Below are 21,489 nucleotides of genomic sequence, written 5' to 3' on the forward strand. Positions count from 1 at the left end.
TTCAACCCGATCGAACCATCAAACTCACAAGATGACATTGGGAATCCAAACCAGCTTCTGAAATTCTCATTATTCATTAAGAGAGTGTACTTTATCGCATAATTTTTCTTATCTACATAATTTTTTGTAATTATCTGTATAGATTTTCTGATTTTCTGAAAATTTCACATATTCTAACAGCCTTAATTACTGATAAAAAACACCCAATGTAATAATGCCGCATAACCAGAGAGCGAAGGTAAGAAAACAGAAAAATTCCTAAGGACCCAAAATATGGGACTAATAGGGGGGGACAAGTGAGGTGTCTCTCTCCTATTGGATAATGAGTTGGTTAATGATGACAAACTCATTATCCAATAGGAGAGGGACACCTCACTTGTCCTCCTATTGGTCTCATATTTTGGATCCATGTATCAAAGCTCAAGAAAACATCATGATCGAACCGTTGACAAGTATACACGTGTCGCCATCGCAAGCATCCACGTCGATAATTCCTAAATCAGTATAAAACTGCGAGCGCGTTCAATCTCTCCCGTTTCTGCCTTCTGATTTTTTTCCCACTGGTAAAATTCGTCGTCGTGTCTAACGTGCGCCTGCGGGAGAGGATCTTATCGTGCGCCGGCCATGGCGGAGAAGCACAACATGAAGAACCCGGCGGTGAAGCGGATCCTTCAGGAGGTGAAGGAGATGCAGTCGAATCCGTCCGATGATTTCATGAGTCTCCCTCTCGAGGTAATAATCCCCAATTTCTCCTTCCCCTAAAAGTAAACCCTAACCCTAACCCTAAAACTTGGAGCCGATCTGTCTAATTCTAGCTTTTCGGCTTCATAATTGCTTGATATGCTTCGAGATTTGCCCAAAAGTCCCCAAATTTTTTTTGCTCCTGAATAAACAACCCTAATAAATTTTTGGAGCTGATCCATCGTTTCTTCCAAAAGAAGACCCAAACCCCAACCGTAAATTTGGTGCCGATCCGTACGTTTCTACGGCTCTAGTGTTAATTGTTTGAGTTTTCCCCAAATTGCGATCTATTTTGTTTCTAGTCCAGGGATTACTAATTTTTTTTGTAATATTTTAGAATTTGAAGGAAAGATGTGAGCTTTTTTGTTCTGTAATGAGATTTCGTACTGACGTAAGTGGGGCTATTAGATTCTCTATGTCAATCCAAAATTTGGATGGATGCTTTGGAAATTTAGGCGATCGTCCAGACTCTAGATTTTCCAGATCAGATGTTATTTAGTACTTTGAATAACTGGACTTTATGTGCAGTACATTGCTTGTATATACTAAGCTTCTCACGTGAAAAATTCAGATTTGAGCATAAAGTCTGGCTTAAATAATTGGTCTAAGTTGATCGTAGCTGAGCCCGCTAAGTAAAGTTGGCAAGGGGACGTATACTTATATGTGTTTATTTTCAGACTGTTAGTTAGTTCCTTTGAAATCAGGTTGTTTCATGTGTGCATGTAAACAAAACCTCATGGTCAGGTTTTAAACAGGACAAGACATTGAAACAGAAGGAAATTACGAAATTCATGGCTGTCAAAATACTAAAGATTCTCTCCTGTTCTGACCCATTATTCAACTTCAAATTTCTTCCAGTGGTGTCTTATATATAGTAGAGAAGTTCTAATCTTTAGTTGAGCATGTTCTCTCCCTTTGGGATTTGATGCTTTTATGGTGATAGATGGGTGTGTCGAAAGTGTTCTATAAGTTATTTCTTCTGCATAGTTTTGATTAAATCTAAGCATATATACTCTGAGGTTTCTTCCTCTCTCTTGGAAAATAAAAAGAGAATACTGCCTTCTGCTTAATGATTTAAGTATTGGGTGCTTTGTATAGGCCTTCTGTACTTTGCCTTGGTTCTTCTGTAGTTACTGGAGGTGTTAGAAATCAATCACATGCGAAATTCTACTCAAGCTTTTATTTAAACTTCTCCTCTGTGTGAGTTTGATTCCGTTAACTCAAAGGGCTTGATAATTTTGTTTATTTGTGTCGAGATTTCTCTATCTCAATGTAAAAGAGCTCTTCTTCCCTATCAGCCGAAATCCATATGTTGTCAAGAGGCTTGTGTAATCCTATGTGGTCTTTTTTGGTAGTTGTTCGGGAGTTTAGTGATATGGCATTAGTGAAATGCTGGATCTTTCCAAAATTTTCTACTAATCTTCATCTTATGTCTGCCATTTTTTCTTCAGGAAGATATATTTGAGTGGCAGTTCGCAATTCGGGGGCCTCGTGATACTGAATTTGAGGGAGGAATCTTCCATGGGCGGATCCAATTGCCCACGGAATATCCATTCAAGCCACCATCTTTCATGTTGCTAACTGTAAGACCACCATTTAATATTTAATTTTTCTCCTGATAGTTGTTTATTTGGTTTATCTATAATCATCCATTTCCAATTCTTTTAGTTAACTATTTTTATTTGTTTTTCCAGCCGAATGGTCGCTTTGAAACACAAACAAAGATATGCTTGAGCATATCAAATTATCATCCCGAGCATTGGCAGCCATCATGGAGTGGTATGCAATATTACATTTAATTTCAGGAGTATTGGATGTTACCTTATTTTCTAAGAGTTTCATTTAAAGCATTCTGAAAATAATACCTCATAATAAAAGTTGGGAGTGAAATAAACATGCACTTGCTTGGTTTCAGTGTTCTTATATTTTTGCACCAAATTTTCATAATATATAGTATCATCTGTCCATCTGTAGACTATACAAATACAACACCCTAGAAGTAGAAATTCTTCTCTAATTTGGAATTTGGGTTGGCACACATCATTTTGACCAGTGACCACCATGGAGTAGATGTCTAAGTGCCTCTTATTCGATGTAATATTATGTCCTTCGCCATCATTTTTAAATTTGTTGTTGTGTTTTGAGGCATAATTGATTTCATGTGTGTGCTGAGTCACATACATTTGTGATATTTCCTTTTGTTTCGTTTTCAAGAGCATGATTTATACTGCTTTTTTATATCATAATTATTATATGGCTCCCAGCCAGCTAACAAGATCCAATTGCTTGATTCTGAAAGTGATTTTTCTGATCTCAGGAATGGGTAAAGGTATGAAATGTTTTCAACTTGATAATTTCATAAGCACCTACTAAATTTCATACTCCTTTCTTTTCTTTGTAATTTGGGTGATACAAGGAATATCTTTGTTGCCAGAAATCATTTCAGTGTTTGTCTTTGACTATGGACGTGATTGAAAAAATTGGCATTGATGAACTGCCATTATATATTTGACTGCTTATGGTCTCCATGTATTCAGTTAATATCTTCAGCACTATAATTCATTGTCTGCTTTATCTCTAGGTTTGTCGACTGTATTTGCATGTTGATATATCAGTATTTTTGTTATCAGGATTCGAAAATGTTATTTAATATTATCTTCCATCAAGTACTTGATTAATGAAAGAGACATCAAAACTTACTATTATTTCTTCAATTGATACGCTGGCATTGTATTCTTAATGCAATGGATCCAACTATCCAAATCCAACTATCCAAATATAGCAATTTGAAAATCGATCTCCAAGTGGATCTTGTAAGATCTAACACAAATTCAACCCGTTTCCACCCCGTCTAGCATGACTGTATATGTTGCATGTTGATAGTATTAGAACACCACCAAAGTTTCAGTCTACCAAATTTTGTACAAGCATGGTGCAAGAGTAATCCTTGTTGTCATAACTCATTAGTTTCGACCTATGACTAATGAAAATGACATGACAGGTTCTGTTACATCTCTTCATTTTATATAGTGGGGGTATATTCTTCTCATCTTTGTTACCTTATGGGAGAGCAAGATAATTTCACCGTCTGCTCTTATCTGTTGGTTTGTAGACTCTATGAGCGTGGTGGTATATCAAGCTCTTTGCGGTCAGATATCTAAGCAACTCTTTGTCCATCAACTTGATCAGTTAAACATATTGAATTATTAAATGTCCTTTATTTTAGATAAAAATGTGGCTGATAACTTTTATACATGGACATTAATACAAGCAGCGCTTCTGAAAGTTGCATGCCCTGTGTATCTTTTATGGGGAAAAAAAAACAAATAGCTCGAACATAATCTAGAGTTTGATTTACCATTTTAAAGATCTATAAAAAAATCTGCTAACGAAATTACTTTTAGCTACTGCATGCTCCGAGTCAATATTTTAGAAAGCACTAGGCGTTTCTGGCCGCTTACTCTAGTGCCTAGGTATGTGTTTAAGTGGTGCTAGATGTTTTTAGCACAAGAGGAGGATGCATTTTTAGTTATTTTGATCCAATAGCAATTATTTATGCAGATTTCTAATTCATTATTTTCATGGGCTACCCATGATTTTTGTCAAAATTTTTGTTCATTTTGACCCAATGACAATTAATTATGCATACTTCAAAATTCATGATTTTCATGGGTTGTCGCCTACAATTTTTAAGATCCAGGAATTTTATGGGCTAAATCCACGATTTTTGTCAATTTTTTGGTTTGATATTATCACAATTAACTTCTTTCTTTAAAACGCATGAAATGATTGTCAATTTTTGTTCTTTGATCTAGTGACACATAAGTATGTGTTTATTTAAATCACCAATTACTGAAGGATTATCCCCCAAATTTTGTCCATTTTTCTCCATTTCAACAAAGGAGACCAATTAGGCATACAATACAAAATTTAAAATTTACACTGGTTATAAACCATGATTTTTGTCAATTTTTGTTCTTTGACCCAATGACAAATAAGATGTGTAATTCAAAAGCATGAATTTCAAGGACTATAGTCCATGATTTTGTCATTTTTGTTCGTTTTAGCCCAATATCAATTAATTTTGTGAACATCAATATTCACATTTTCTTGGGCTATAACCCATGATTTTTTCCATAATCGTTCAATTGACCAAATGATAACTAATTATGATTACTTCAAAATTCTTGATTTTAATAGATTATAGCCCGTGATTATAGTAATTTTTGTTCGTTCACTCCAATGACTAGTAATTATAATACTTCAAAATTTGCAATTTTCATATGATGTATAACCTATGATTTTTGTCAATTTCAGTTCTTCAATCCATCGACAATTAAGTAGGCATAATTCAAAATCTGTAATTTACATAAGCTATAGTCCATGATTTTGGGTCTATTTTTGTTGGTTTTGACCTGAAAACAAGTAATTGTGAGAACTTAAATATTTACGATTTTCATGTGCTATAAGCCATATGATGCTTGTCGATTATCAGTCATTCGATTATTGGGGCAATTTTTGTTTGTTTCAAAATACACTATTTTATTAGCTGTAACCCACGTTTTTCTTTCGACAATTTTCGTTCTTTAACCTAATGACAAGTAAGTATTTCAAAATTTACAATTTTCATGTCCATAATTTTTGTCCATTTTTGTTCATTTCGACTCGATAACAATTGTGTGAACTTCAATATTTGCAATGTTCTTGGGCTATATCCTATGATCTTTGTCAATTTTGTCAGTTTGACCCATTAGCACTTAATTATGCGTACTTTAAAATTCGCGACTTTCATTGGTTATTACCCTCGATTTTCAAAATTTACATTCTTTTAGGGCTATGGTGATAATTTTTGTTTGTTTCTACCCAATACCAATTAATTATGCAAACACAATATTTGTGATTTTCATGGGCAACTCAATTTTTGTTTGTTTTGACCTAATAGGAAAAAATGATGCATACTTCAAATTTGCGATTTTCATGAGTTATTACTTGTGATTTTCAAGATTCGGGAATTTTGTGGGCTACAATTCATGATTTTGAAAGTTCGGGGATTTTATGGGTTATAACCCATGATTTTAATCATTTTTCATTCATTTCGATCCATTGGTAATTAAGCTTTTTCTGGAAGTCATGATTTTCATGAGGCTATAACCAACGAATTTTGTCTAGTTTCATTTTTTAACCAAATGACACGACATTTGTATACTTACCTTAAATTTTACAATTTGCATGGGGTTTATCCCACAAATTTTGTTCATTTTTGTCAGTTTCAACCTAATGAGAATTAATTAGTATGTTTCAAAACTGGCAAATTTTCATGTGCTATTATCCATCATTTTTGTCAATTTTTGTTCTTTTATCCAGTGGAAAATCAATATGCATTCAAAATTCGTGATTTTTATGGACTATAGCCCATGATTTTTATCCGTTTTTGTTCTTTTTGATCCAATAGCAATTACTTTTGCAAACATTAGTATTGATGATTTTTATGGCTAATAATGATTTTTGTTCTTATCATTCATTTGAAATGATAGCAATTATTATGATTTATGACTACTTTAAAATTTGCAATTTTGAAGAGTTATAACCCACGATTATGGTCATTTTTTAGTTTCTTTCCTATGACTAGAAACTATATGTACTTCAAAATTTGATTCGTGGTTTTTATGGGCTATAACTTATGATTTTCATAGGTTATTACAACCTATATTTTTGTCAGTTTTTGTCTTCAACTCAATTCGATTCGTTGTTTTTATGGGCTATAACTCATGATTTTCATAGGCTATTATAAATATATTATTCTCAGTTTTCGTCTTCAAGTCGATGGCAAATAAGTATGCTTACTTCCATATTTGTTATCTTCATGGAACATTCTTTATTATTTTTGTTCATTTTTGTTCATTTTGACCCAACAACAACTGATTGAGCAAATTTTAATGTTCATGATATAATATCATCTAAGTTGCATTGAAACGAGTAAGAGTGTTGTCGTGCTAGTACGGGTATATGTATGACACAACAAATTTGTAGAAGGCAATGTACGGGGACACGACTATATAATTTTTTTTATACACATACATATATACATATAAAATATTAGAATTAATAATTCATAGGAGATCAATATTGTTTTTCACTCACGTGTTATGAGAACTGTAACTCCTATATTATTTTTATTTCTCTTTTATTATGTCCATTATAATTGGAAATCTTTTTTTTTTGAGCTAGACGTCCAAACAACCCTTTAAAATAATAGTTTGAAAACCGACATATGTCCACTGAGTTTTAGGAAGTGTTTGTGAAGTGTAGGATATGTGTCTAAGAAGCGTATGAGAAGTGTTTTAACTTGGAACGTATATTGCATACGTGAGTACCTGCCAGAATAATTATATTTATATATGCTAGGATTGTCGGAGGATGGTAAGAATAAGGGTACATGTACTTGTCATCTGCGAGTGCTTCTTCGGTTAGGAGTACTCAGGTAACAGACTATTGATCATTCGATAATTATGGCTATGCTAATTGGCACTTAAATACCACAAAGTTTTCCCATTTTGGCACTTAAGTAGCATACCTAGTTTTTCATGGCATTTAAAGTTGTTTGCCATTAGTTTTTTGACAGAAGGACAAAAATGCCCTTCCCATAGTTGATTTTAATCTCCTGGTCTTCTTCTTTCTCCGTCAAAAGAGGCTCTAATATTTTCTCAAATCTCTTTTTTAATCCTAATAATGTTCTCATTCACAAGTAATTTTAGCCATTTCTCCTTCAGTTTCATCTCCTGTCTCAATTTCCTTCCATTATTCTCAATTTCTCCACACCATCATTGTTAATCCCTTGTCATCTTCTCCCACACGACATGGTTGTGGATAGCGGAGGAAAGCGGTAAGGCACTGCTTAAGCTTTCTTGGGTTTAAACGCTTCAAAGCGAAAAAAGCGTTAGGAACAAACAATCCAAAATCCTATTAAAATTTTAAATGTGTATAAACAAAAACAATTGAGTTCAAATACAAAGCAGAGCACCAGAGCGGTAGAGGCACTTCCTTGCTACGCTATTGGTAATAGCAACTGAGTTTAGCGGAGTTTGCATTATTTGCTCTCAATAGTAGCAAATAACACGACTTAGTAGCAAATAGCGCTTTTCAATTTTTATTTGCATTCATTTGTGGCGCAATTGCACTTATATGACCTATAGTTTGCCTGACCTTGCACTTAAAGTGACCTTTTTTCTTCAAACCATTAAAAAAATGTCCCAAAGTATTTAAGTTTTGCAAATAAATACCCCAAAGTTTTAAAATATTGCAAGTTGATGCCCTCAAATGCCTCATTTTGTAAACGGCTTCACTTAAATACCCTAAAGTTTCTAAGAGTTTCACTTTAGTACACTGTTATGTGATGTAGATAAAAGATAATGCCATCTTGGTTTTTTTAAACTATGGGCCATTCATTTGCAACACGTAATTACTTTGGGGTATTTTTTTTGTTTGGCTTGATACTATAGGGCATTCAAGTGCAAGGTCAAGGAAGTTATAGGGCATTTAAGTGCAATTAAGTCTTCATTTTTTTACATGAACCCGAGCTAAAAACCGATCATTTATTTAACTCTTCCTGCTTCATTTCTCTCACCACTCTGATTTGAATGGAAACATGAAGAGAGAAAAACTCTAGATCGTCATTCACCTCCTCTTCCACTCCAACTTTGGCACCTCCACCACTCATATCTGAGCCCCTCATTGTCGCCTCATCTCCGAACCTCTTTACCACTACCTCCACCACCTTCTCATCTTGAAACTCTTCTACTGTCGCATCGACCAACTCCTTTGCTTCAAGCTCCTTTAGCGCCGCTTCCTCAGTATCTTCAAGCATCTCTTCTTTGCCTCAGCATCTTCGAGCTCCACCACCTCCCCAACTCTCTTATCGCCGCCTCAGCACAGTACTTTTGTTAATGTTATGCGATTCTCACACGTCTATTCCATGCCTTGTAGCTCTATAAATCATAAAATATGCATTCATAGAACTTTTAGATTTTTATTAAAATTTTCTTATTATTCTTGAATATTTATACATATTTAAACTGAATCACTTTTTGATTTTGCGCTTTTTGTTGTTTTTTGCCATTATAGCCCAAAATAGCCTTAGCATTGCCTCATTGCTACGGGACGCAATCCACTTTCCATTACATTGATTGAAAGTGCTTGAGAAGAATTTAAAATTAGAAAATTGTTGAGGCGGAACTTTTTTGGGTTTCTAGGGTTTTTTTTGGTTTCACATGGAGATGATTTTATTTGAGTAGACTAATCGAGGAGGCTATAGCGTCGAGAGTGCTTTGACAGAGGAGAACTTATGATATTTAAGTGCCACAAAAAACAACTTATGGTATTTAAGTGCCAAAATGGGAAGACATTGTGGTGTTGAAGTGTCATTTGGCCTTATGACCGTAGTTGCCTTGTTTGTCCATTGTCGTTCATTCTGTCCAATTTGCTATTAATCGCCCATTAGTTATAATCGACGATTATGGTAATTTTTCTCTGTTTTGGCCCAATAGTAAGGAACTGTGCGTACTTAAAAATTCACGATTTTCATGAGTTTATAACTTGCAAATTTTGTCAAATTTCGTTTTGCGACGCAATAGTAGATAAGGATGTGTCCTTTAAAAGTGATTTTTCATGGGCTAAAATACCCTTTGTCTATTTTCGACAACAATTAATGGTGTTAATATTTGCCTTTTTCATGGGCTATAACCTACAATTATTTTCAATTTTTGTTCATTTCGGCCTAATTGCAAATACTTATGCATACTTCAAAACTTGTGACCTTCATAGGCTGTTATCCGTGATTTAAAAAATTGGATTTTCAAGTGTGTTTTTTTGTCAATTTTCATTCTTTGATCCAATGACAACTAAGTATGCGTACCTTGAACTTAATTGTTTTTGTTATCCTTGATTTTAAAAATTAGATTTTCATGGTTTTTTGTGCCAATTTTTGTTCTTTGATCCAATGACAACTAAGTATGCGTACCTTTAACTTAAGGGTATGTTTGGATTTGTAGGGGGTGAAGGGAAGTTAAGGGAAACTGAGAGAAGGGAAGGGAAGGGAGTTCCCTTCCCCTTGGTTACACCCCAATTTGGGGGGTAACAAATTTTATAGTATTAGGGGGTGAACCAAGGGGAACTAGGGTGAATTAACTTCACCTCCTAAGTGTTCCCAAACAAGGTGAATGGTTCCCCTAACTTCCCTTCACCCTCATTCTCCTCAATCCAAACAAGCCCTAATTGTTCAAGGGTTTATCCTATGAGATTTGCCCTTTTTGTTTGTTTTAACTTGACAATTAGTTGGGCGTACATTTCAAAATTGGCAATTTTCATAAATTGTTGGTCACAATTTGTTTTTCAATTTTCATCCTTTGACCTAATTGCTTGTGCTTTATTCAAAATTTGTGATTGTATGCAACGTAGTCCACGATTTTTGTCCATTATCGTTCATGTGAGACAATGACAATTAATTATGTCTACTTCAAAATTTGCGTTTTTGATGCCTTATAACCTATGATTATGATAATTATTTTGGTTTCGTCCTATTGGCAATAACTTGTACGTATTTCAAATTTAGTTTTCATGGTCTACAACCCTCAGTTTTTTTGTCAATTTTCTTTATTCAACACAATGACAACTACGTATGCGTTTTTAAAATTCACTAGTTTTATGGGCTATAGTCTTTTTTTTTTTACCTAAAAGCGCGATATATTTTGTGAACTTTAGTACTTGTAGCATTCATGGCTATAATCCATGATTTGTGTCCATTTTTGTTAGTTTCGGCCAAGTTATAATTTAGCTTTCTTTCATAAAAACCATATTTTTCATTGGGTATGACATTGCTTTTGTGATTTTTTTCTCAGGCCAAATGAGAAATAAGTATGCATACTTCAAAATTTGTGATTTTCTTGGCTATATCCGTCATTTTTGTTAATTTTTATTTTTTCAACCCAATAAGAATTAATTGTGGGAATTCCAATACTCGTGATTTTCATGGGATATAGTGTGCGATTTTTGTCTAATCATTTATTTGACCCAATGATAATTAACTATGATTGCTTCGAAATTCGTGATTTTGATGGGTACCCATGGTTTTGATAATTTTTATTTGTTTAGTCCTAATGGTAAGTAATTATACATAGTTTAGAATTCGCAATTTTCATGGGCTTATGCCCATGATTTTTAATAGTTTTGGTTCTTTGACTAAATAGCATACAAGTATATGTGTGTGCTCCGACCCAATAGAAATTAATTGTGCAAAGTTCAGACATTTGCAATTTTCATGGGCTACAACTAAGATTTTTGTCCGTTATTGTTCATTAGATCGAATGGAATTTAGTTAGGATTACAAGATTTGTGTTTCTAATGGGTGACAAGACAAGATTATAATAACGTTTTTCAATAGAAAGTACGTACTTAAAATAATCGATTTTATAGAATAATGGCTCACGCTTTTTTGTTAATTTTTTTGACATAATGATAGCTAAGAATGTGTACTTCAAAGTTTGTGATTTCATGGGTTATTATAACCCATGATTTTTCTCAATTTTTGTTTTTCGATTCAATGACAACTAAGTATGCGTAATTGAAAATTCGTGATTTCCATGGACCATAGTCTATGATTTTTATCCATTTTTTTGTTCCCGACCAATAGCAAATTAGCAATTAATCGTGCGAACTTCAATATTCCTGGTTTTCACGGCTATATTCACGATTTTTGCCTATTATCGTTACATTCGGCCAAGTGATAATTATTATGACTACTTCAAAGTTCGCAATCTTAATAACTCACGGTTATGGTAATTTTTATTCGTTTCATCCCAATGACATGATTATACATACATCAAAATTCGTGATTTTTATGGGCTATAATTCTATGGTTTTTGTTCATTTCAACCCAACCGCAATTAATTATGTGAACTTCAATATTTGTGATTCTCATAGGCTATTACCCATGATTTTTGTCATTTTTTTTTTCGTTTTAACCTGCAAATCTAATTATTTATCTATATCTAAATTTGAATATCTGATTCAGAATTCTTTAGCTGCGAAGGCAGACTGTATTTCAAGCATTCCAAGAATCCACATCATTAAGTTTAGTGACAGGACAAGCAAGCCTTGTGTGAGGGCATTTAGGTAAAGCTTGATAGATGGAGATGTTAACCTCTAATTATAGGACTATTAAATTTGGTAACTCCTAAACAAATCAAGGACACGGTTTCTGCCAATTCCAATGGTATTGTTTGTTCTGTTTGGTAAACGATATCTTTCATGTAGTGATACGGTATAATGGTTACTAATCACAGCTAAGGTGGTATTGTTCTCCATGATTTCTACCTTCCGGTGGTATTGTGCTGTCTGCGAAAACATATCATTCATGTAGCTAAAAGCAGTATGGTTACTAATTGCAGTTACTGTTGAGGATCTTGAATTTTCTTCAATGTTCATTTAGATTATTAATAATGTATACTGATAATGTTTTTGTGAAGTATTCAGGGTCAAGGATATGTTATGAACTCTTTATTATTTTGAGAAATCGCCAGTACTTGCACTGCATGATGCTGCTCTTGTTTTTCAATAGTCAAGCTGCTGAATAATCTATCAAACGCAGACTGATACGAAATTTCTAATGCATTATTTTCTCTTCCAGTGCGCACGGCATTAGTCGCCTTGATTGCATTCATGCCGACGATCCCTGGTGGGGCGCTTGGCTCACTCGATTACAGCAAGGAAGAAAGGCGCAAACTCGCCATCAAGTCTCGCGAAGCACCGCCCAAATATGGCACCCTAGAACGGCAAAAACTAATCGACCAGGTAAAGTCTTTACTATTTTTCAAGCACATCACCAATCTGAACATTTTTTTTCACAAAACCCCCCAAAACTCTGGGGTGTCCCGCAATACCCTTCCTAAACTTGAAGATTTTCCCAACAGAGCCCCAAATAGTGTTAATGGATGCTGTAAAAATCTTATACACCCCCTTATGACTAAGCCATTAACACTGCCAGGGTGTCTATTGGGAAAATTTTAAAGTTTAGGGGGTTAAGTTCAACCCCCCCAAAGTTTAGGGATGTTTTTGAAATTAACCCCCTTTGTTAATGTTTTTCCATCTTTTTGACTTTATATATTGCAACTGATCACAGATTCATGAGTATATGCTCAGTAAAGCTCCCCCAGTCCCTCAACTCACCTCTGCCAGTGAACCTAGTACAAACCCTACAGGTGAAGAATCCCAAAATAATCCCGACCCTAACGAAGCAGAATCCCCTGAGAATAATCCAAACAGAGAATTAGAGCGAAGGCCTGAGGAAAACGTGCATGAGCTCCGTGTTGATGCAGCAGCTGGGCCCTTGAGAGTTAGCTTCAGTGCTGGAGTGAGAGTGTCGAGGGAAGGGGGAGAGGCTGGTGAGCAGCGCCAAGTTGTTGCTGGCAGAGCTCAGCAGCAGCCTAAGAGCGATCGTCTTTTCTCTGTTGCTGCTTTTGGATTGGCTGTTGCTATTGTTATCCTTTTGGTGAAGAAGTATGTGAAGTCTCATGGGATCCCTGGTTTTATGGAGGGCTTGTAAAGAGCTGAAGAGGTGCTGGCTTATTCATATAATTCTATATTAATATGGAGATTGCTGTATTGATTCGTATATAGTTGCCTACATATACATATGCTCTTTCTTGCATATAGAATCAACGTCTTTAATTATGTACCTTTCTGTTAATTCTATATAACGTGAATGATGTTTTAAGTTTTTCCCCCACTTTTTGTGTTGTCTTCATTGGCAAGTTTTGTAATTTACACGGAAACGTGACCGTTCTTATGTACCCTCAATTTTGTGGCTTGATAAACGAAATGCGTTTGCATGCGATAAAGTCACATAAAACCGAGCGCAAATTTTGATGAGTCCGGTTCAAAGAAAATTAGACGGATGTCATCATTAGGTCAGAAAAAGGAAAATGTTTTGTGCGCTTCTATCTATTTGCTAAGACTTTGAGTAAGTCTTTGTTTGGGTCTTACAGTAACAAGAATGAGAGTATCCAAAAGAAAAAGAAGAAATAAACGTTTATATCTAAGAATGATATGACAATATTCATTTCATTTTTTTTATATTTGCAGGAATTCATAATTCATAATTTCATGAGTTATAATCCATGATTTTTTTAATTAATTTTCAGCTGTTTTGATCAAATGGTAAATAATCATGCAGGGTCCAAAATTCACATTTTTACGAGTTATATGATCCATGCTTTTTTTTCAATTTTATACATTTCGATCAAATGGTAAATGATAATGCAAGAGCACGATATTCATGATTTTATGATATATAACTCATGATTTTTGTTAGTTTTTGTTTGTTTCAATCAAAATAAGAAATAGTCAAAGGGAGTCACATATTCACTATTTTCATAAGCTATATTCTATGATTTTTGTTCATTTCTTATCATTTCAACCAAATGAGAAATAATTTCGCATAGTTTAAAATTCATGATTTCATAAGCTATAACCCACGATTTTTATCTAATTTCGCTCATTTTGACCCAATGAAAAAGAATTTTATGGAGTTTAAAATTCACGATTTCAAGGGTTATAGCTCATGATTTTTGTTCATTTCAATCAAATGTCAAATAATTAAGCAAGAGTGAAATATACATGATTTCATGAGTTATAATTCACAATTTTTATTCAATTTTTTCGCTGCGCAATATTCATGATTTCATGAGCTTGAAACCACGATTTTCGCTCATTTGTGCTCATTTTAACAAAATGCTGCGCAATATTCATGATTTCATGAGCTTGAAACCACGATTTTCGCTCATTTTAACAAAATGGTAAGTAATTTTGCATAGTTCAAAATTCACGTTTTTCATGAGTTATAACCCATGATTTTTTTTCATTTTAGATCGTTTTGACCAAATAAACAATTATACAGTGGTCAAAATTCATAATTTTATGAGTTACTATGATTTTTTCCATTTTTGCTCATTATGATCTAATGGCAAATAATTTACGAAATTCAGAATATATGATTTCATGAGCTATAACCAATGATTCCTATTCATTTTAACCAAATGACAAATACTTACACAAAAGCAAAACATTCACGATGTTATAAGCTATAACCCATGATTTTCGTTCATTTTAGTTCGTTCTGATCAAATAAGAAAAAATTAAATGGAGTTTAAAATTCACAATTTTCATGAACAATAACCCATGATTTTCGTTTATTTTTTATCGTTTCTACCAGTTTAGCTATGATCCATGATATTTGTCCATTTTAGCTCATTTTGACCCAATATAAAATAAATTTGTGGAGTTTAAAATTCACCATTTCATGACAAATAACCACAATTTTTGTTCATTTATGTTGATTTTTACCAAATGACAAATAATTATATAAGAGTGCAAATTCATGATTTCATGAGCTATAAGCCACGATTTTCGCCCTTTTTTTCTAGCTAACATGAGTTAATTATACAGAGTTCAAAGTTTACAATTTTCATTAGCTATAAACAATATTTTTCTTTTCAATTCTGATTGTCTGGACCAAATGACAAATGATTATGGGGAGTTTAAAATTCAAGATTTCAAGAGCTTTAATCCGTGATTTTGTCCATTTTTGCTCAGTTTAGCCACATGACAAATAATTTATGACGTTCAAAATTTGAGATTTCATGAGCTTAACCCACGATTTTTGTCCATTTTCGTCATTTTGACTATATAGTAAATAATTATGAAGAGATGAAAATTCATGATTTTATGAGCTATAATCCCCCTCCTTTTTTTCTTCAATTTTGTCATATTCCACCAAATGACAAATACTTATGCAAGAGCGTAAATTCATGATTTCATAATCCACAACCCATGATTTTCCATTTTCATTTATTTTGACCAAATAGGAAATAATTACATTGAGTTAAAAATTTACTATTTTCATCAGCTATAACCTCGATTTTTTGTTCATTTTTAAATTTTTTGACTAAATGGCAAATAATTATAAAGGTTTCAAAATTCACGATTTCATGAACTATAATCCATGACTTTTGTCCATTTTTCTCATTTTTCCCAATGGCAAATGATTTTGTTCATTTATATTTGGTTTTGTGCAAATGAAAAATAATGACACCTTATGACTCCAAAAAAAAAAAAAATTGCCTCCACAAAATTGTTTACCAATGGGTGTGAACGGCTAAACATTAGCAAATATCTTAGGTGATAGCTCATGAAATTGTGAATTTTAGACTCCATGAAGCTATTTGGTAAAACGTAGAAACAATTAAAAAAAGACAAACAATTATGGGATATAGCTTCCATGAAATTATTTGTTCATGGATCGAAATGACTAAAATGGTCAAAAATCTTGCGTTATAGCTCATAAAATCATGGTCTCCACGAATTTCTTTTTTTACCAAGGGGTCGAAATGACTAAAAATGACCAAAAATCGTGCGTTATAGCTCATGAAATCATGATTTTTAAATTCCAAAAAATTATTTGTCAATGGGTTGAAAGGACTAAAATAGCCAAAAATCATGGAATACAGCTCATGAAATCACGAATTCCAGAGTTAGACAAAATTATTTACCATTGGCTAGAAATAACTAAAAATGGCTAAAAATTATAGATTATAACTCATAAAATCGTGAATTTTGGCATCCGTGTAATTGTTTACGTGGGCCTAAAAGGCTAAAAGTGTCAAAAAACTAAGTATTTGGGCTCATGAAATTATGAATTTATATATGAAATTATTTGCAGATGGGTCAAGATGGGTCAAAAAGGTTAAAATTGACCAAAAATTGTGCGTTACAACTCATGAAATCGTGATTTTTGAATTCTGTTAAATTATTTACAATTTAGTCTAAGTGACTAAAATGGCTAAAAATCATGCATTATATTTTATGAAATCGTAAATTTTAGATTCTATAAAATTATTTTAAATTTGGTCTAAGTAACTGAAATGGCTAAAAATCGCATGTTATAGCTCATGAATCATGAATTTTGGCCTCCATAAAATTATTTGTCATTGAGCCAAAATGACTAAATGGCCAATAATTGTGGGTTCTAGCTCAATAAAACGTGAAATTTCTTTGCGAAAATATATGCAAATGGGTTGAAAAGAATAAAAATGACCAAAAATTGTAGGTTGTAACTCATGAAATAATAAAATTTGGCTCCTCATAATTGTTTATCTATGGATGTGAACAATATAACATCAAACACCCGGCACCAATGAATTTTTACTGAGAGAGAGAGAGAGACTGTACCAGCACCGGTATCAAATGTAAATTATAGGCAATAAAAGTGCCTAGCTCACGCTAATACGGTATTCTTAGCATGGGGCACCACTTCGTTGCATAAAAGCAAAGATCAGCACATGCTTAATATGCAAAATAAAATGACAAGCGATAAGCCGTTTACCTTTCAAAGACGGTGCAAAGAGATGATAACTTTGATTATACCAATTTATGGCAGTCATGGTACACAGCTTTTCCTGGGACAAATAGAGCTACATTCTGCTTCCGGTTACGGCTTTACCAAAGTAACAAAACATCTCAACACGGAAAAAGACTAACTTGCAAGGCAATAAAATTGATTGTAGAAACGTTCGACATAATGATTAATAATACAACGAAAAAAAAAAAAAAAAAGTTAACTAACAGCAGTAGCTGAACCTTCTTGCTCGGTAGCTGGTAATGGCTGAAGGGCTTTGAAAGGATTCATTATCACACCGTCGATGAGGCCATACTCCTTGGCTTCTTTCGCGCTCATGAAGAAATCACGATCAGTGTCCTGATTGATCTTCTCTAGGCTTTGGCCAGTATGATAGGATAAGTAGCCGTTCAAATTGGCTTTATGATGCAGCATTTCATTTGCCTGATAATTTTTGCAGATTTCAATAAAAATTCTCAGCAAATTGAAAAAAAAAACAGAAAACAAACATCATATTGGCTTAACAGCACAACTAAGTACATTTCTTACGAGAAACGTATTTTTGACCAAAACCATGCAGGAAAAAAAAAAAAAAAAAAAAGTTAACTAACAGCAGTAGCTGAACCTTCTTGCTCGGTAGCTGGTAATGGCTGAAGGGCTTTGAAAGGATTCATTATCACACCGTCGATGAGGCCATACTCCTTGGCTTCTTTCGCGCTCATGAAGAAATCACGATCAGTGTCCTGATTGATCTTCTCTAGGCTTTGGCCAGTATGATAGGATAAGTAGCCGTTCAAATTGGCTTTATGATGCAGCATTTCATTTGCCTGATAATTTTTGCAGATTTCAATAAAAATTCTCAGCAAATTGAAAAAAAAAACAGAAAACAAACATCATATTGGCTTAACAGCACAACTAAGTACATTTCTTACGAGAAACGTATTTTTGACCAAAACCATGCAGGATAATCCACATAAATTCGAAAGTTGTAAAATATGCAAACAATATTCCATTTGGAACGACAATTTGTGATTTGCTTGAAAATGGCCAAAATCATTAGTTCACATAAATTCGGGATGAGTACGAATAAAGTACTCCATGCAGTACAAAAATTATGGGTTATAGTACACAAAAATTTGTAAAATTTGGAGTGCATAAATTATTTTATATGGGACGGCAATTTGTAATTTGGTCGATAACGATCAAAACCATGAGTTAATAGTCCAAAAAATTCGGAAATTTGGAGTAGCTTAAGATAATCTATGATGGGATGAAATTTGTGATTTGGTCGAAAACAGAAAAAAAATCAAGTGTTACAATCCATAGAAATTCAGTAATGTTTTAGTTGACATAAATAATCTATACGAGATTGCAATTTATGATTTGGTCAAACACAGCCAAAATAATGGGTTATCATCTATAGAAATTCAGAAATTTGATGAACGCATAAAATATTTTGTGGGATACGAGAATCTGTGATTTGATAAAAATATGACCAATATCATGGGTTATAGTCCACAGAATTCGAGAGTTTTGGAGTACACAAAATATTCTGTGGAATGATATTTTTTGAATTTGTCAGAAACGTCCAAAATCATGAATTATAGCCCATCGAAATTCAAGAATTTTGGAGAACACAAAAAAATATTCTATGCAGTACAAAAATTTGTGATTTGCTAGAAAACATAAAAAATTAAAGGTTATATAGTCCACAAAATTTTGATAAATTTGGAGCACGCATAAATTATTTTTCACAGGACAACAATATGTGATTTGATCGAAAACAGCCGAAATAATAGGTTACGTACTCCGCAGAAATTCAAAAATGTTGGAGCATGAATAAAATATTCTATGAGGTACATCAATTCGTCATTTGGTTGAACAACCAAGATGAAGGATAATATATTTATAATCCACAAATATTCGAGAAATTTGGAGTTCGCATAAACTATGTTATGCAGGGAGGCAATATGTGATATGGTCGAAAACAAGCATCGTGGATTATAGTCCAAAAATAGGGAATTGGATTAGCATAAGATATTCTACGATGAGATGAAATTTTGTAATTTGGTCGAGAACATACAAAATCATGTCTTATAGTCTACATAAATTCGGGAAATTTGGAGTAGAAATAAAATATTCTATGCAGGAGTACAATTCGCGATTTATCAAAAATGACCAAAATTATGGGTTATAGTCCATAAAAATTTTTAAAAATTTTGGAGTAAGAATAAAATATTATATGCGTTACCACAACTCGTGATTTGGTTGAATGGCCAAAATTGTTGGTTATAATGCACAAACTTCATGACTTTTGAAGTGCGCATAAAGTATTTTATGCTAGATAGCAATTTGAGATTTCGATTGAAAACTATCAAAATCATGGAATAAAATGCACATAAATTAGGGAACTTTTTGCGTATGCATAAAATATTCTGCGTGCAATGGCAATTTGTGATATTGTGAAAAATGTCCAAAATCATGAGTCAGCCACATAAATATGGAAATTTGGAGTTCGCAGAAAATATTCTATACGAGATGACACATTGTGATTTTGGTTGAAAACAATCAAAATAATGGTTATAGTCCAAAAAAATCAGGAAATTTTGAAATACACATAAAATATTCTATGCAGGACCGGAATTTGTGATTCGGTGGAAACAACCAAAATTATATATTATTATACACATAAATTTAAAAATTTTGAAATATGCATAAAATATTCCATGCGGAACATCAATTTGTGATTTATAGTCCATAACAACCAAAGTCATGGATTATAATCCATAGGAATTTAAAAATTTTGAAGTACGCATAAAATATTTTATGCCGATGGCAATATGTGATTTGGTTAAAAACAGTCAAATTCATGAGTTACAGTTTCAAACAAATTTAGGAAATTTAGAGCATGCATAAAATATTTTCTACATAGAATTTTTCATTTTGTAAAAAAAACCAAAATCATGGATTACAACCCACAAAAATTAAAAAGTTTTGGAGTAGGAATAAAATATTCTATGCATTCAAAACCATTTTGTCGAAAACAGCCAAAATCACTAGTTATAATCTATTGGAGGAATGAAACTTTGTAATTCGGTTGAAAACGGCCAAAATTATGGATTATACTCCGCAAATGTCCTGGAAATTTTGATTAGAGATGAAATATTCTATATGGGAGTGTAATTTTTTATTTAGTCGAAAGCAGACGAAGTAAAGGATTATAATCCATATAAATTGAAATTTTTTGAAATAGATATAAATTATTTTATCCGGGACGACAATGTGCAACTTGGTCCAAAACGATCAAGATCATAGGTTATAGTCTGCAGAAATTCAGGAATTTTGAATAGACAAAATGTTATATGTTGGGACAAATTTGTGATTTGATGGAAAACGGTCTAAATCGTGGTTATAATTGTACATTAATTCAAGAGTTTTTAACACAAAAATTATTCAGGAATTAAAAATTTTATGATATGCATAAAATTTTGTTCGAAGGATGGAAATTTCTGATTTCATTGATCGAAATCATACGTACAGATCCACAAACATTCAAAAAAAATTGGCGTATCTATAAAATATTCTTTGGGAACGACTATTTGCGATTTGGATAAAAATGGCCAAAATCATTGGTTATAGTCCACAGAAATTCCAGAATTTGAAATACGCATAAAATATTCTATATGAGACAATAAATTGTGATTTGATAAAAAAGCCTAAAATTATGGGTTGTTATCCATAGAAATTCAAAATTTTCAAACCGCATAGAACATTCTAAGCTAGACAACAATTTGTGATTTGGTCAACTACAGCCAAAATAATGGGTTATAATCTAAGGTAATTTTTGGTCGAAAACAGTCAAAATTTTGGGTTAAAAGTAAAATATATAATTTTTTTAGCAAGAATAAAATATTCTACCCAGGAGTGCAATTTGTGATTTGGCCGAAACGAACGAGATTATGAGTTCTAATAGTCCATAAAACTTTAGAAATTCAGCAAATTTTTGCAGATTATAAACCATGTTTGTGGTCTTGATCCATTGCAGTAATAGTGCACCAAAGTGATGTGATTGTTGGACTTGAAGATTAGTGCATTGATCAACATACTTTTGAGTGCAACCATTAATGCAATGGACCTGGAGTACTTGATATTTTCTATTTTTCAAATATATTGAAGAGTCAATAATGTAGAATAAAATGAAGTTTATCATGTGGTATAATTTCAGGATATACCTGAATATCAATATCAGTTTGGCCACCCTGAGCACCACCAAGAGGTTGGTGAATCATTATTCTCGAGTTTGG

General features: G+C 33.1%; 2 protein-coding genes across 2 annotated transcripts in view; one reads left to right on the plus strand and one right to left on the minus strand.

The window, feature by feature from the left end:
* Positions 541-13,529, plus strand: LOC109842674 (ubiquitin-conjugating enzyme E2 32). The gene is made up of 5 exons (XM_020411519.1): positions 541-732; positions 2,193-2,324; positions 2,436-2,520; positions 12,422-12,585; positions 12,914-13,529. Exons 1-5 carry the CDS (start codon positions 625-627, stop codon positions 13,334-13,336), a joined length of 912 nt encoding a protein of 303 aa, XP_020267108.1. The 5' UTR covers positions 541-624; the 3' UTR covers positions 13,337-13,529.
* Positions 17,788-21,489, minus strand: part of LOC109842765 (ATP-dependent Clp protease proteolytic subunit 5, chloroplastic) — a 16,484-nt gene continuing 12,782 nt past the window's right edge. The window contains exons 7-8 of the mRNA XM_020411645.1: positions 21,418-21,489; positions 17,788-18,012 (exon numbers count right to left, since the gene is read on the minus strand). The exon at positions 21,418-21,489 is cut by the window's right edge and continues 11 nt beyond it. Coding sequence (XP_020267234.1) covers positions 17,788-18,012; positions 21,418-21,489 — 297 coding nt within the window. The remainder of the gene's footprint in view (positions 18,013-21,417) is intronic.

This window comes from Asparagus officinalis, chromosome 5 (genome assembly GCF_001876935.1).
Source record: "Asparagus officinalis chromosome 5, Aspof.V1, whole genome shotgun sequence".
Lineage (NCBI taxonomy): Eukaryota > Viridiplantae > Streptophyta > Magnoliopsida > Asparagales > Asparagaceae > Asparagus > Asparagus officinalis.

Bases quoted from the DNA above. Each gene is read 5' to 3' on its own strand.
- LOC109842674 (XM_020411519.1), top strand. From the start codon at position 625: ATGGCGGAGAAGCACAACATGAAGAACCCGGCGGTGAAGCGGATCCTT. The intron at 2,325-2,435 runs GTAAGACCACCA...TTGTTTTTCCAG, and splicing joins CATCTTTCATGTTGCTAACT to CCGAATGGTCGCTTTGAAAC. The intron at 2,521-12,421 runs GTATGCAATATT...TTTCTCTTCCAG, and splicing joins TTGGCAGCCATCATGGAGTG to TGCGCACGGCATTAGTCGCC.